General features: G+C 38.9%; 1 protein-coding gene across 2 annotated transcripts in view; it reads left to right on the forward strand.

The window, feature by feature from the left end:
* The first annotated feature begins 11,955 nt into the window (after positions 1–11,955).
* Positions 11,956–17,718, forward strand: part of REV3L (REV3 like, DNA directed polymerase zeta catalytic subunit) — an 83,297-nt gene continuing 77,534 nt past the window's right edge. For both annotated transcript variants that reach the window (XM_014055138.2, XM_087718638.1), the window contains exon 1: positions 11,956–12,196. In XM_014055138.2, the coding sequence (XP_013910613.2) occupies positions 12,058–12,196 (139 nt within the window). In that variant the 5' untranslated portion in view covers positions 11,956–12,057. The remainder of the gene's footprint in view (positions 12,197–17,718) is intronic.

Here is a 17,718-nt window from a genome sequence, read left to right on the forward strand (position 1 = left end):
GTTGCTCCTGGAAATCCTAGAAGATAAATGCCAAATCTCCCAGGCATCACTCAATGCATAGCAAATTAATCACAAAGAAGCTAACATGAGAAAGCTTTCCTTTTCCTAAATCAGAAAGAACAGCAACAACACGCTACTGTTTTTCACTTTATCACTTAATTCTCTATTCCTACACTTCAAATCTCTATCATGTCCATTCAAGCAGAACATCATTTAAAGTACTGTTGTGGGGGGAGGGAGATGCTGGCCAAAAGCAATTCATATTTTCACGTTTTTATTATTATTTGAGGGAAAAATAATTATTTAAACATTCCAATTCTTGGGAAAGTTAGTTTATTCATTATTCCTGTATTTGGACTATATCCTGCATCATGATTAAACAATACACAGCTACTATATCAACAAGACTTTTGAAGATTTAAAAATGGCCTTCAGGGGTGGCAGGAGCATGTCCAATGGTATACTTATAGTATAGGATGTTTAAAAGGCATTTTGCTCCTCACTTTTTGAAATGAAAAAGCAAAATCGGCATTTTTAGAAGCCTTTTGAAAGGTTTTAAGGTAGCATAAGAGGTGCCTTTAGCCATCAAATCTCCAGGCAGCTATTTTAAATCCCTTCTCAGTTCCAAAACATGAAAAACTGAAAAATGTGTCCCCAACCACTTCGGTGCTGATACTAGCCATGCCCCTCTGACTGGAGGCAACAAAAGATGGGTAGATGGTTAGGCTTTGCCCTGACTGCCGGGAAAATAAGGTGGGACTGAGTTTTAAAAGGGATTTAACAGCACCACAAGAGCCTTTACTCTTTAAGGCGAAGCCATTTTGGAGGGGGAGAAGCCCAAGAAAAACTATGTATCTGAAAACAGACCTTGTTGTTTGTTTAGCAGTACAACCTGAAAGTGCTCCCCAGCAGTGCAAAATGAGTACAAAGGGGTCTATATGTCCTACATATAAGCTGCCCATCCCAAGTTATACAGTATAATAGATATACCTCGGGTGTATTTTTCTCAATCCTAAAAAATAATATGAATTATTGAAAAGGTATATAATCATATAAACTAGTATAAGTCAAATAATAAGTGGTTTAAATGGTAGATTGTGAGGAACTTGTTTAACTATATATTATTTAAATTCACCTCATTTACTACTTAGAATTTAAGATGACTAACAGCCATCAATTTTTTTTAAAAAGTTCCCCCAAATGCTTAGAAAGAGGTGGGGACCCCTTTTTATGCCATGGAAATGGCAAATGGTCTAGGGAGGTTTCCAGCTTCCTGAACGGCTCTCAGGTTGGAGTTTGGAAGACATGAGTTGAATGGCTCCCTTCGCCTGAGGATTGAAGGCAACCAAACCAAATGACTAGAGTCTTTCAACTTGGAGAGGAAACAGGAAATGAAAACAGACCCTTCAGAAACATCTTCCTTTTGACATACCAATCCTGAGTCATTTACTGTGTTATAATAAAGTAATAAGGTGTGACAAGAAAGTAAATTGTTTTTCATTCATTATATTATCTCCCCCCATTCCTGTGCCTCTTAAACATTGCTATAAAGTTCATAGAAGAGAAACATTTCTGTTAGGGAGACAATTGTTTATTTTAACATTTTATACAGGATCTCCACTAGTTGCCTCTAATATCAAACATGGGTGGTCTAAAGACTGTCAGTTTGGAAGAAAAACAGATGCTTAGATCATTCCCCCTGTATTATAACTAAATATTTTTTACAATTTGCAGAATAATGCTCTCTGGACTAATATAGGTCAAGGCTATTATTTTATTGTCACAATATCTCTGTAGCATAAGTTAGGCTAAGAGGTACTGCTGGGACTGTTTTTTTCCTATGCAAAGCATACTGAACAGTATGATACTTACTAGAATTAAGTAGCATATTTTTAAAAACCCTTGCCACCTATTCGAGGGCTACAATACGGGGGTGCTTCTGTTAACTCCCAGAAAACAGACTGATTTTCTGTTTGTATTCTCTTTTTACCATCAAACAGGTAGCCCTGTTGTTCAGAAGGTACTGCCTTCACGTGTTGGTCGCATATAGTAAAACTGAACCAGTGAATTCAACTTTTCAAAATAGGGACAGACCTTGGCCCTGATTAAGTCATCCATGGAAAACAGCTTGCCTTCAGAAGTTGTGGGAGCTTCATCACTGGAAGCTTTTCTAGAAGAGAATGGACTGCCATCTGTCAGAAATGGTGTTGAGAGCCCTGCTTGGGCAGGGGGTTGGACTAGATGACCTACAAGATCCCATCCAACTCTGCTAATCTGTTAAAAAATATCAACTGGCTAAATTCATGCTAAATAATAATTCATAATTTACCAGCTATACCAGCCATACTAAGCATACTTACTTAGTATGTTCACATACTAAGCCAAAACAAACAAACAAATTACAGTGTTTTAGCAGAATATAAAAATGCTGTGATGCCCATAATGAACTAGATGGATAAATCATCTGCTATTTACAAGCCAGCATCTTATGTGACTTTAAATATATTTATAGGTAGTTAGATAAGTAAGTAAGGGACGATGTGGCTCAGTAGCTAAGACACTGAGCTGGTCGATCATAAATGTTGGCAGTTCGGCGGTTTAAATCCCTAGCACTGCATAACAGAGTGAGCTCCCATTACTCGTCCCAGCTTCTGCCAACCTAGCAGTTCGAAACCATGTAAAAATGCCAAATAGAAAAATAGGAACCACCTTTGATGGGAAGATGAGAGAGTTCCATGCACCTTTGGCATTTAGTCATGCCGGCCACGACCATGGAGATGTCTTCAGACAGCGCTGGCTCTTCGGCTTTGAAACAGAGATGAGCACCGCCCCCTAGAGTCAGGAACAACTAGCATATATGTGCGAGGGGAACCTTTACCTTTACTTTAGATAAGTAGGGAGGAAGGTGAGTAGATTAATCCTCATTCTTAATTTACAGAAAGCAACATGACACATATATCTATTTCAACAATTACGTTATTAGTACAATTTTCTTAATACTGTTTTGCTATTATTTTACTTTAAAAGTATTAACTACTTGCAAGCCAAATTTATTCTGTTATATTCTAGAGAAGGCACAATTATATCTGGGATTACTTATAGCTTATTGCTGAGCTATGGCAAACAACCTCTGCAGTTCTATCATGGCTAAATAAAGAGGCTGCTCAGTGCTTATAATAGTCATTCATATTGGTCTGGTTATAGCAAGAGTTGTCATCTTTTATAGATATGAGAGTCCTGCAAGTTCAAGTGAGGACATAGAAGCAGATCATATTTACATTTGTCTCATTACTGAAAAGCCATGACCATTTAGTACTTACTCAAGTCTCCTTGTGCATCATACAGATTCACGATATTGCGCCTGGCAAGACTTACAAAAACAAAAGGGGCTTATTCTTTAATGTACAGATTCTAATGTAACCTTTTTACCCAGGGATCCTATATAAAAAAATCATGCAAATTCTTGATCCTTTTTATTTCCATACAAATGATGCCATGTTTTACAAAGAGTGAGACCGCTGCTTTAGACATCAGAAACAATAACACGGTCTAAAATGGACATGAATGTTTAGGTTGAAGTTGCACAAGATCCTGTAAATCTTGGGTATATCTCTAGGAGTACCTCCAAATCTTACTGCCAAACTGTAATGTTAATGGAGAAGAAAAATGAAATAAGTAGAAAAATATATACATTAGAAATAATTATATCAACCACATATATGTTAAGATTAAATCTACATTGCACAAAAGAATGTTCCCATGCCCAGCATAATGCATACTAGTCACAAGACTGTATTAAAGCTATCAGTTTTAGCCAATAGCCAATTTGTGATTTTCTAACCTTGTTTTATTCTGCTATTAAACCAAGGATAATTTTAGGTATTTCTGAAACCACACACAATATTAGGATAGGGAAATGGCACACTACTTTCATGTTATCTGCCAAAGATTTCCAGATTGGAAACTTGGAACCCTCTAAATTTATGTCTCTATTTAGAACCCACTTCGCTGATAGCCCTGTTCAATAGAAATATTGGCTGAGTTTCTGAACAGCAATTATGAGTAAAAAAAAGTTGTTGCTACTCTGCTTCCAATTCCAGCTGTTTTAGGTTGCTAGTGACTGAACTCTTGTTGGGCATAATAATCTCCACACATAGTATTATAGCACCAGTAGAAAAGAATTAGCTTGCCTCCATGTTGGCTTTTCTCCAAACTATCATTCTGACTCAGGTGTACATTTCGACTGGATAAATTAAAAAGCAAAATCTGAATTAGTGTACCTTCCATTCAGATGAATACTTTTTATATTGTCATTTCCAACCACTTGAGAACTCCAAGGCTAGGTTTTTGTCTACTTCTGGGTGCAATAAAAAATTAATATAATACAGCTTATCAACTGGCTGTTGGAAGAACTGAATTCTGATCTGACATTGTTTCAGTCCACTTAAGCATAGGGCAAGTAATGTTTCCATGACTGGTTGCTTCAATGGCTGATTTCCCACTTCTCCCAGAACAACACCCTCACTTTGAAACAGCCTGCCCCCCCCCCCCCAAGACTACAATGGGCCCTTCCCTCTTTCCAACACTTTCAGGACACAGAGTTCAGCTTAACTGAAACCTAGAGAGACAGTATTCAATTCAGAACCCACATGATGCCTCACTTTACTATTTTTAATGTTTTATTGTTGTGTGTGGTTTTCATTTATATGGAATTTTCAAAAACCTTAGGAAGTAGCAATATATAAATCAATTAAAAATGCAAATAATTACAGCAAAGGTTTTCCAAATATAATTCTACCAGTACACAAAAAGCCATGTTATGAAATGGAAACTGATAACACGGAACGAGATGCATAATAATGTCTGATGTGTTATTAGCTATTAGGCATTTGCAATCAAGAAAAAGGTCAAAGAAATCTGAATGGGATGGAAGGCAACATGATGAATGATATCTTACGCCAATAAGAGAGGCAGGTATAAGTGTGATTTCATCTACAATTCTGAACTTCTGATAATATTTAGGAGAATTAACTATAACATTTGTGTATTTTTATGCTATCTGTTTTATTATATAGTACCCTGTTTTCCCCAAAATAAGACCTCCCTAGATAATAAGCCCAATCAGGCTTTTGAGCGCATGTGCCAAAATAAGTCCTCCTCTGAAAATAAGCCCTCCCTGAAAATATTGCAACACAGCAGCAGCCATGAGGTGACCAGGCTTGCCGCCTTCTGCACCTCAAAAATACTGAGACATCCCTGAAAATAAGGCCAAGTGCTTATTTTGGAGGTGAAAAGAAAATACGACCCATCTTTATTGCAGGGAAACACGGTACAAATATGTAATATGAATAAATAGCATATCAAAATCATAAACAATATTAAATAACTAACACCATATCCCTTGTAAAGTACTAACACTATATATAACAATAGAGTGGACCTGAAACACACGCAAAAAAATTGCCAATATTTTTTTCTGTCTCTTTTATCTTACCTTTTTGATTGAAGAAATACAATTTTTACAATTTTTTTGATTCGGTATTACTAATGCAGGGATCTTGGATTTCTCTGCAGAACTATATGCATGTAAATTGGCTACTGAATACTCGATTAACACAGAGCATGAGTAGAATGCATATATGAAGGCTACAAAATATACAGGTAAAACTCGAAAAATTAGACTATCGTGCAAAAGTTCATTTATTTCAGTAATACAACTTAAAAGGTGAAACAAATATATGAGATAGACTCATTACATGCAAAGCAAGATAGTTCAAGCCGTGATTTGTCATAATTGTGATGAATATGGCTTACAGCTCATGAAAATCCCAAATCCACAATCTCAGAAAATTAGAATATTGTGAAAAGGTGCAATATTCTAGGCTCAAAGTGTCCCACTCTAATCAGCTAATTAAGCCATCACACCTGTAAAGGGTTCCTGAGCCTTTAAATGGTCTCTCCGTCTGGTTCAGTAGGAATCACAATCATGGGAAAGACTGCTGACTTGACAGTTGTACAGAAAACCATCATTGATACCCTCCATGAGGAGGGAAAGCCTCAAAAGGTAATTGCAAAAGAGGTTGGATGTTCCCAAAGTGCTGTATCAAAGCACATTAATAAAAGGTTATATTAATAAAAGGTTATAAAAGGAAAAAGTGTGGGAGAGAAAGGTGCATAAGCAGCAGGGATGACCGCAGCCTGGAGAGGATTGTCAGGAAAAGGTCACTCAAAAGTGTTGGGGACTTTCACAAGGAGTGGACTGAGGCTGGAGTCAGTGCATCAAGGGCCACCTCACAGACAGATCCTGGACATGGTCTTCAAATGTCATATTCCTCTTGTCAAGCCGCTCCTGAACAACAAACAACGTCAGAAGCGTCTTTCCTGAGCTAAAGAAAAACGACCTGGTCTGTTGCTCAGTGGTTCAAAGTCCTCTTTTCTGATGAGAGCAACTTTTGCATCTCATTTGGAAACCAAGGACCCAGAGTATAGTGGAAGAATGGAGAGGCACACATTGCAAGATGCTTGAAGTCCAGTGTGAGGTTTCCAGAGTCTGTGTTGATTTGGGAAGCCATGTCATCTGCTGGTGTTGGTCCACTGTGCTTCATTAAGTCCAGGGTTAACGCAGCTGTCTACCGGGAGATTTTGGAGCACTTCATGCTTCCTTCCACAGACAAGCTTTATGGGGATGCTGACTTTATTTTCCACCAGGACTTGGCACCTGCCCACACTGCCAAAAGCATCAAAACATGGTTCAATGATTGTGGGATTACTGTGCTTGATTGGCCAGGAAACTTGCCTGACCTGAACCCCATAGAGAATCTATGGGGCATTGCCAAGAGAAAGATGAGAGACATGAGACCGAACAATGCAGAAGAGCTGAAGGCCGCTATTGAAGCATCCTGGTCTTCCATAACCCCTCAGCAGTGCCACAGGCTGACAGCTTCCATGCCACGCTGCACTGAGGCAGTAATTGCTGCAAAAGGGGCCCAAACCAAGTACTGAGTACATATGCATGCTTATACTTTTTAGAGGTCCGATATTGTTCTATGTACAATCATTGTTTTATTGATTGCATGTAATATTCTAATTTTCTGAGATTGTGGATTTGGGGTTTTCATGAGCTATAAGCCATAATCATCACAATTATGACAAATCATGGCTTGAACTATCTTGCTTTGCATATAATGAGCCTCATATATTAGTTTCACCTTTTAAGTTGCATTACTGAAATAAATGAACTTTTGCACGATATTCTAATTTTTCGAGTTTCACCAGTAGCAGCATGACCTCCCTTTATTTATGAATATTTGTGTGTTTAATCCAAGATTGACTTAAATGATGAAGGAAATATTTTTTATTAGAATTACTATGTATGGGAAAGGAATGCAAATGAGTACAAGATTATGAAAAATGAGCAAACCAGGGTCTAAAGTAATGTCTCTGAGGTTCCCATGGGGCCAAAAAAACCAAATAAAGAACACTGACACAGACTCTGACTAAAAGATGATACATGCCTGAGGTAAAACCACAGGAAGAGAAATATCACCCTAGGAGAAAGGCTGGAAGGAACAACATTAACTTGGGCTGTGTTGGATGAAAAATCCAGTTCTACTTCCAAGCCGGGAATAAAATGGAGGCTGATTGGAAAGAAAGATTCTGTTTATTGGTGAACAGTACCTTTTTGATTTTTATGGAATCATGTAGGAGTCATGGCTGGGTCTATAGGCAAAGGGGGAATTGTCTGAGCAGTTAATCTTATCTTGCCTAATTGCTTATCTGGAGTTTCCCTCTGAGCCAGTCTTTCTTAATGAATTGCCAAATCTGCATTTCTAAAAGGTGGCCTCCTCAGTTTCTGCTTAGGGCAGGGAGACTGGTGCTGGTTTCTGCCTCCCTTAAACAACCCCCCCCCCCCCCTGTCTCCTTTAGGGAAAATAATCTATCCTGTCTTTTTAATATTCCCCAAAATATTTAATTCTCTAGGAGGGTGGGTGGGTGCTGACTTTCTACAGCTGGTTTCTCCTTCTTTCCCCTTGACCAACACTACTATTTTTTGTGGCCCACAGTACACACAACATGTTTCGCTAATCTTACATCCTTTGTATCTTGCTTGACTCTAAATTTCTATAAGCTGCCCATGAATATTCTTCCCCATAACCAGCACTATTCTCTATGTGCCTCCATTCTGGTCTTCATGACTTTCAAAGCTACTCAAACAGCCTATCAGGCTTCCCATACATCCACATGCCCTCTTATATTTTCTGTCAGGATAGTATAACTGCAGATTCTTTATGAGCCCAATTTTTAAGAAGGCAATGCTGCAAAGACTACACTAATTTTTGTTTTGCTTTGACTTTCATTTAAAATTGTTTTGTTCATTGGAAGAAGAGATAGTATACTTGATGAAAAAGCTGAAACAAGACCTATAAACACCAGGGAAAAATGGTTACTTATGTTTTTATTCTTTTAAATATTGCAATTAAAATTATACCTTGTATCTATACCAACATTTCCAAATAAAATCAATATTCCTTCCATCATTATTGTATTTAGATATATAGAATTACTTAGGTACATTTATGAATGAATAAAATCACCTGATAAAATTTGACATTGAAGAGTCCATCTATTATATAAGACTGTTTCTTTTTTTAATGCAATTTGTATTAATCAATTAATAGGGACTGTACAATATGCCTCTGGGCTTTTAATTACAAAAAAAAGACAAAAAATAAAGTGACAGCTTATAGCCTATTTATTTTTTTAAATAATTCTGGGATAAACAGACCCATAACTTTCTCAGAAAACAAACAATCAAAAAAGATGGAAAGTGCTTTGTTTGAAAGTGTGTTCATTTGTCCAACAACACAAAAGGTAAATAATGCTACTACAGAGAATCCTGTCTGGGAGAAGGGTGGGGGTATTAAGGTGGAAGTACATGTTGTATATGGCCAAGCCCCTAGTAAGATGGTATTAATTTAGGTCTCTGGATCCTTTTAGCATTTCTACAGTAAAAATATAACATTTTGCATCCTAGTAATATATCTCTTCTGGTATATTTATAGTTATTAATTTAATATCAGAGATCACCTATTTTGGCAGAGGACTTAAATCTCAATTGGCTGGTGCTCTTAGCTTTGTTGTTTTTAATATGATGTGGAAATCTAGAGGTCATTTACGGAAGAAAGGTAGTTAAGAAATATCCATATTTAAGATTAAGCTACTTTATTTTCTTTGATTGATATCAGTAGCTTATTCAAATTTACAGCTCATTATTGGGATTGTTGCCTAGCAACACACATTAGACATTCTGAAGGGCAATGGACAGAGGTCTTTGTTTTAGCTACAATTGGATTTGCTGCCGAGTACTAAATAAAATTACATTTTTACTGTACACAAAATTGTTTTAAAAAATTTCTATTTAATAAAGCAAGTTTGCATATGTTCAAAACTGAGAAATAAAAAAAAGAATGCTAGTTGTGCAAGTTATTTCCAGTGGGAATCCCCTGATGACTGAAATAGTCTGGATTCCGTAAAGGGGGGGAGGGTTGTTTCTGTTTAAAAAAACAAACAGATTCCATTGAATTTGAGATGAATACAAGGAAAATTAATATAGGTCATCTCCAGGACTGCTGGGAAGAGGTATTAAGATGTTACAACAGCTTGGGATCACCAAACCCAAAGTCTCGACTGACACATTTATTCCTTTTCCAATAAAAAGTAAATATTGCATATGAAAACAGCTTTCCTCTGAGACAGTGCTTTCTCTCTATCCATGGAGAAGAAAATTTAGTTAGAGAGACTACCAGATTGCAGACTGCATTATGACTGTGTTCATACAATATACTGAATTTATTTCTCATTAAATACATAATTCAATAGAAAAGTACAACCCCTAGCATAATAATGTATATAATTATGGAGTTTTCTTAGTAGCAGTATGGAAATGGCTTGCCCCTATGTTCTTCATGAAGGTGCTTTTGACTTCCTAATTCAAACCACACAGCCTTACTATTATTTGGTATGTCATACAAATACTAACCAGTCCCAAACCTGCTCAGTTTCTGAGCCTAGAGAACATTAGCCTGTTGCCGCTGTTCTAACCAAATATTTAGTGTGAACCAAGTCCATATGGTTAGTTTATGGTTCATAGTTGAATGACTCCAGAACAGCTTGTTAAATAAAGTATGGATGCATAAATGACTTGGGTGAACAAAGCCCATGTACTTTTAAGTTTCTATCCACTTTCATGGTATAACCACTCAAAACTGTACCTCTTTTCCTCATCCTGCATACATTTATATTTGATAAGCATTTATGAACAATACTGTATGCAATGAAATTTCATTTTAATGTATGATTAGTGAACATTCAAAGTGACAATAAAGTTATTCAACAATACCTTACAAAAGCATTGGCAGTTCCTAAATTTTTTTTAAAAGCCAGAGAGCCTTCAGCTTGTATATATTAGTGGAAGATACCAAATACCAAATTAAGGTATTGGTTGCATAAGCAAAAAAATTAATACATTATTCCAAACTAGAGAAACGTAATATTGTTCTGTACAATGCCTTGGTTATCACAGAATGTTCCTTTTCTTAAACAAAGGCAGAATATCTGTATAGGTGTACATTAAGTGAAAAAGAGTCAAGAAAGAAAAATAGATATAATTTGTGGTGAATATTTTTTTCCTTATAGCAGTAGAACAGATTTATTATGGAATCACTAAGAATTATACAGCCAGATGTTTCATTCTAAATTCCGATAAATGGCTGTAGTTCGACGGTCGTTGTGCCAAAGGGGAAGCCAGATGGCACTTGACCCTTTCTAAATCCTCAGGGTACTTGGCTCCGTAATGTAGCGGAATTGGAAAAACCATTTGTGCAGGCACGCGTCGCTTTGTTGTAGAGAAGATATTCAGCGCGCGCGCACCCTCCCATGAAAAGCCGATCGCCCCGCTGATCTGTCACCCCAAATGGCAGGTTTCAGACAACCCCCAGATCAGCGTAGGCTCTAACAACTGTACCGCCACCTGGCTGGCGGCCCCCAGTCTAAGTTCCCGCGCCACCGCAGAACAGCTGTCAGCGCCCAACTCCGCAGCTGGGGGGGGGAAAAACGGGCAGCACGTTCCTCTTCCGCAGCGCGCGGCTGAAGCGCCGCCCTTCTTGCCACTCCCGCCTTTTGCGCGAGCCGCCGTTTAACAAGGCTGCGCTCCATTCATCTTTCTCTTCTCCGGCAGCAAGAGTTAAAAGGGAGGGAGGGGCGGGGGAGAAAGAGAAACGCGCGCAGGAAACGTTGCCCGGTCTTATTCTCCCCCCCCCACCGTGCCGCTCCTCACACAATTTCCCTCTAACGCCTTTCCAAGGAAGGCACACCTTCCTTCCTTCTGAGCTAAAGGGGCTCGACGTCTGAAATGGCGGCTGAATAGCATCTCTTATAAGTTACCAGTCCCGTCCCTAATCGCGACTGCGCTCTCCGTATAACTTTTCCCAGCCCTTGGAGTTCGAAAGCCGAACTATCGATAGCAATGATTCTCTCTCTTTAAACCCAAGCATACGCGCCAGTTATAAAGTCGCCTTGGAGCTGAAGCTCGTACGCAAGTAAGAAGAGTCCAATCTTTTTCCCTCCCCAGCACCCCCACCCCGTCTATAACCCTCCACAAGGTGGCCGTCACGTGACGTCATCATCATGGCAACAACAACCGCAGCCGAGAAAGCTCCAGTTCTGGCGCTGTTCCGCATACAGTGGTGTTTGCTCACGACGAGCCGCGCGTTCTAAAGAACCTCATCCTGGTTGGCGCTCAATCCTGGTGACAGGAGAGAGTTGGGGAAAGCAAGAAAAAGCGGAGACCCGGCGTCGCGCGTGCGCGTCTCGCTCTCCCCTCCCCGAGGATTGCCCGGCCATTGGTTCGGCCGAGCGCGGGAGCGCGCGCGCGGCGGGCGTGTTGAGGAAAGAAGGCGGGAGTTGCGCTCTCGCGCTGCGGACGGGTGCGCCGAGCCCCAGCCTCGGGGTGCGCCCAGTGGTCGCCCTCAGCGGCGCCTCTCCTTCGTGGCGGCGAACATGTTCTCAGTGAGGGTCGTGACCGCCGATTACTACATGAGCAGCCCGCTCCCCGGCCTCGACCCCTGCCAGTCCTCCTTTAGGGAGGCCCCCGTGAAGAAGGTGCCCGTGGTGAGAGTCTTCGGTGCCACTCCATCGGGTAAGGACGGGCGCCCGCTCGCTCCGGGCAACGCCGAGGCGAAGGAGGCTTTGTTGGCTCTGGGGACCCTGCTTGCCTTCTACCCTTTCTTTTCGGGAGCAGTTCTGATTTGGGGGAGAGGGGCGGATGGACTAGGGTTTCCCGACCTCCCTTCTCTTTCTCTCTTCGCCTTCCACCTCGCGACGTTGACGCGCTGCAGCGGGAGCCTCCCCTACTTGATCCCGCCGTCGCTACTGCGGTTGAGCAAACTCGGTGGTTCCCGGGTGCCCCGCCTGGGAATCGCGGGGAAAGGAATGGCAGCCCCTTTGCACGACTGAGTGTTGTGCCGGGGAGCTGACATGTGAACCGCGCAAAACGCGTTTCCCTGGTTAGGGACTGCGCCGTGTGACCCCCAGTGGTGCAGCCGGGAGATGGGTTGAGTGGGAGGGGGGAATCTCGGCGTGTTTCTGTGTAAAGAGCACACACTCCGTCTGTATGCGTTGTTGGAAGCGAGTGATCGCCCTCCACTCCCGCCTCCGTGTATTATAATCATAATGAAATCCAGCTGTATAAATACTGCTTTTGTCTGATGGCAGTACTAAGCTATAACTCACCTTGGCTGTCGTCTCCCCCCCCTTTCCCCCCTTCTTCAAACATAACATTCGGAGCTACAGTGTAGAGTTTCTGTTTCTGGCAAAGCCTATAGTGTTGAATGTGCTTTAAAATGTATTATTAATCCCAGACAATAGGAAGGAGATTCTTAATAACTGATAAAAAAACATATTTAAATTGCTATCCTAGAAAGATCATAAAATTATCAGGAATATATATGTCTGCTCTAAGAATGATTTTAACACCTAGGCACATAGGTTTTTTTAAAAAAAATATTTTGCTCTTTAATAAAATCTATATAAGACCAATATTATTTTGGTTAATAATATGCTCGTATGCTTTTAGCCAACTATGTTTAGCAAATGTCATGTAAATCTTCAAAAAAACCAGACAAATATTCTCTCTCTATCTGTGTGTATGTGCCCACATGCATGTGTGCGTGCATGTAAATACTGCTGGGCCAAATTTGTGACATAAATGGAAACTGCAAAAGAGACATGCATCAAGGCACTCAATGTAAATATAAAAAAACTAATACTGATAATAGTGACAGTTTTTAATAGCACATTGCCTATATTTGGTTATTTATTTGCTGCTTACTTCACTGTGGGACTACTCTAGGCAGTTCTAATAATTACTATTTTGCAATTTCATTCCTTAGTTCTTGTAAATGGAAAATATTTGCATAGTATATAATACTCAGTATATTATTCCTAATCTTAAAAAGTGATAATTTTATAAAAGCAGGCTGGTTTTTTTGCATCTAATTGTAGTTTCTTATAAAGCATTCATTTTTTGAAGTCCTGCAGTTGGTTCTGATATTTCCCTTTGGGTAAATTGTATTTGTCACAAATCCACTTAACAATAGCAGCAAGTGTTAATTCCACAGGTGGGGATTGCTTATGTTTTATTCACCAGGGCACAGAAAAGGGGGGGGGGGGTTGTAACAGGAGGAACAGAAGATATTCTGCAAAATAACAACAGCCATCAAAGGTAGCGATAACATTATCTCATACAGCCCATTGGTTGCTTTGGGAATAAATATATTTATCCCCTTTCTCTCACTCTTGTTTTTTTTTTTAAATCAAAGGAAAAAAGTATCTTAATGCTTCCCAGGAGAAAAAAGTACAAAAGCAAAAATACCTCTCTCTTCCATACCTCTGCAATAAGTATAGACAGATCTGTGCCATGTATGAACTGGCCAGTAGCATAAGTTTTGACAAGTAAGTCAAGATAAAATGATCCTTATCCTGGAGTGTATTGTTAAGATGCAGGAGGGAGTGTATCAGTAAGATGCAAGGGGAGGGGGATTTAGTAATAAATTGTAGTCTGAAAAACATGAACTGTGAAACAAAATCAAATAAGTATATCAAAATATTTAGATAAAACTTACACAAATAGTATTGTAGAATAAAAAAAATTAATATCTTTCATTGTAATTCTATTTATGCATACTTGAAAAAATATTTAACTATTCAGCCAGATGTACTCCTAGGAATTTTTTTAAAGTTTATAAAAATCCAAAAGGTTTATTCTGAGAAGAATTTGGTTTTCTTAAAACTACATGAAGAGGTAACACAGTAAGTCATAGTTCCAAATAAATATATCTAAAATTGTCATAAAGAGAGTTAACCTGGACAGTATATTTATCATGGGGAGGATGGTGTTATTACCCTATATATGATATGCAATCAGTATATCTCTTCTATATATTTTCATCATCTTTGCTTCTTACTACTGTATTTAAATAGTGATTTATAATTTATGAATTAATATACACTTTACATATTGTCCAGTAAGTACCATGGGACCAAAAGACATTTAACTAGATTTTATTTTTAGTTACCTGCCAGATGTGATTAGTCGGTATTTTTTTACTATCCAATTTTGGAACAGATTTAGTATCTAACTAAAATTGCCTACACTCATTCTAGTTAATGTTATTAATAATCCTGAAGCGTATGCATTCCATTCATTTAAACTGATTTTATTTTATTTGGGCAGAAGAGAAAATTACCAGTCGTGTTAACAGAAAATGATAAATGAACTATATATACTATTATCAATTGTTCAGAATATTTAATCAATAAAAATGACACTAAATCATTTTTTAAAAGTTTATGCAGTTGAAATAAATTGCCCGAATGAGATTTAGCAATGATTTTTATATTTAAATAAAGGTCCAGAAATAAACTGAACCGTATGTGAAAATTCAAAATTAGTTCATTGAATTTATACTGTGTAAAACTGGAATTGAATTTGACTAGAAATTAACCCTAACAAATAAATGTAATTCTTCAGGTTTTCCTCTTTTTTAAAAAATGTATTTCAGATATTTTATATATAATGTGTAGTGGTCTAACAATGTATAGTGCTTCTGAAAAATTTGGGTTAAAACTTGAATTTCTATAAAAGTGTTTATGTCACTATGGCAAATATAATCATGATGTGCAAGATTAACCTGAACTTCTGGGACCTTATCCTCACTATATTTGAAATGTTTATACATTGACTAAGAATAAAACAATAAATATTTGGCATAGATTTTTAAAAAACTCAGATCAACTTTATCATTATATCTTTTCTGGCAGCCTCTTTCTTTGACCTACCTTTGGTAATAAAGCATTTACCTTGTCTAAATACAACTTATACCTGTGCTTCTAGAAGACCAATTTAATAGTACTTCCACAGAAATGCTTCTATCTTGCCTGCTTAAGGAAATAGAATTAATCTATATTCTTATATTGCCCTTTTTACCTGCAGAGCAGCAGTCTTACCTCCCATCTTTCCAGTTTGTCATAAAACATAGGAAATATATGCTCACCCTCCATCTGAGCCAGTCAGGAATAATCTTAATCAATTTTAAGATCAATTCACAGGTAATCCTTAGATTATGACTCTAATTGGGACTGGAATTTCTGTCACTAAGCAAAGCAGTCATTCAGCAAAATATCACATGACCACAAAGCAGTTTCAGCACTTCCAGTTGTCATTAGGGCCTCACATGACCAGGGCTTGTAACCTGCTGCCAGCTTCCCCATTGATTTTGCTTGTCAGAAACTGGCTGGGAACATTGCAAATGGCAATTAACCCTTAACAGCATGGCCAAGATGAAGATGATACTACATTCCATCTCCCCAGTAGACTATCCTCCCTGTCATACTCAATGGTATCCTTGGCTTCCTTCTCCTTGGTGTTGCCTTGCATTTCTTTCTGTGGAAGAACTTCAAGCCCTACAGTACAGGTGCTCTGTCAACACAGTCAGAGGTGGCAGTGAGAGGGAGGGCCAACTCCTCTGACGTGTACGAAGTGCCTCCACTTCAACTCTGCCACCCACCTATCTCTCCCCTCTCGTCAATTTCTGCCCTTTTGATCACCATGCATAGCATGGCAGAGATGAAGACACTGCTATATTTTGGTACCACTTGTCTTTGCTCCCATACTGCCCCTCAGTGTTGCCTCTGAGCCCAGCATTGACAGAATCCCCGTATCATGGGGTCTAAGGGTGGCTAGCATTGATGAGCGAATTGGAGACAAGGCAAGGGGATGGCAGAAAAAAAAAGACAACAATAACAAGGAGGAGAGGAATCAAGTTTTTGCAGCATTAGGAGCAGAATACAGCGGCATATTTATTCTGCCATTCTGTGCAGGGTGGCCAAAAGGCAATGATTGGGGGGGGGGAGACAGGTGTGTGTGAAGTTGAAGTGGAGACAGTCACACAGGACAGAAGAATGTGACCATGGGATACTGTGATAGTTGTAAATATGGGCCAATGGCCAAGTTCCCAAAGTTTTATTGTGTGTCCATGGGAACCCTGACATAGTTGTAAGTGTTAGGAGTGGTTGTAAGTCCGTTTTTACAGTGCTGTAACTTCGAACAGTTGCTGAACAAATGGTTGCCTTCTGAGGAGTGCTTGTATTTCTTTATCATTTAAGGCTGTAGCGGTTGTTAAATCAATATTTTAATATCTCAGCCTTTTACATAGCAATATTGGATTGCATTCACTTAATAGTTAAGTATTTTTGCAAGTTTATTTTTATATCCTTTAGATTTACTCCTATATTTCAGTTTTTTAATTCATTGTCTTTTACTTTGCAATTAGCTTAGACACTTTTAATATCATCCTTTTTATCTCTGTAACATTTGTCATTGAACTTAGTTCAGTTTTTGTCACCAGTCATAACAATTGTTGTCATTTGAAGAAGATAGGAAATGTATTATTCTTGCTTTTGTTATAGCAATGGACTATTACATAATGTATCCTCCATAAAATAGTGATAATTTCTTCCACAAAAAAAAAAAAAGCAAAATCCTCCCTCTTCCTTCCCAAGCTTTCACATCACTAAATATTTTGCAACCTTTTAAGGAAGATAATGGTTATATTTTTGGAATTTTATCCTTCTCTTAAACATATTAACTGACTGATCTGCTGATAGAAGTCAATAAGCTAAATAGCATATCCAGACTAGTCATATAAAAAAGTAATATGAACAATAAAAGTATTAGAATTTGAAAAATTCATTTCAGTGGGTAATAGCCAGAATTGAGATAGCGTAAAAAAATGTTACAAGGTCAAGGTACCAAAATTGAAAATCATCTTATGTGATCCTATAACATGTTGAAAATCGACCGGAAGTCACCATTCCCGAACTTCCGGGTTCCCCATAGGGCTGTTTTTCGCCCTCCAGAGGCTTCAGGGAAGCTCCTGAAGCTGCCGGGGGGCTGTTTTCGCCGTCCCCAGGCTCTTAGAAAACCTCTTGAATCTGGGGAAGGCAAACAAATCATGCCAAAAGCGGGTGCTATGGTGCACACATGCTCACTGGGTCATGTGCGCATGTGCACTGAGTCGCACGCATAGCATTATGGGCATGGCACACCCACACATGACCCCCTGCTCTCCCCTCGCTTTTGGCACGGGAGTCAAAAAAGGT

This window comes from Thamnophis sirtalis, unplaced genomic scaffold (assembly GCF_051295495.1).
Source record: "Thamnophis sirtalis isolate CommonGarterSnake01/CBP01778 unplaced genomic scaffold, rThaSir2_p1.2 scaffold_6, whole genome shotgun sequence".
Taxonomy (NCBI): domain Eukaryota; kingdom Metazoa; phylum Chordata; class Lepidosauria; order Squamata; family Natricidae; genus Thamnophis; species Thamnophis sirtalis.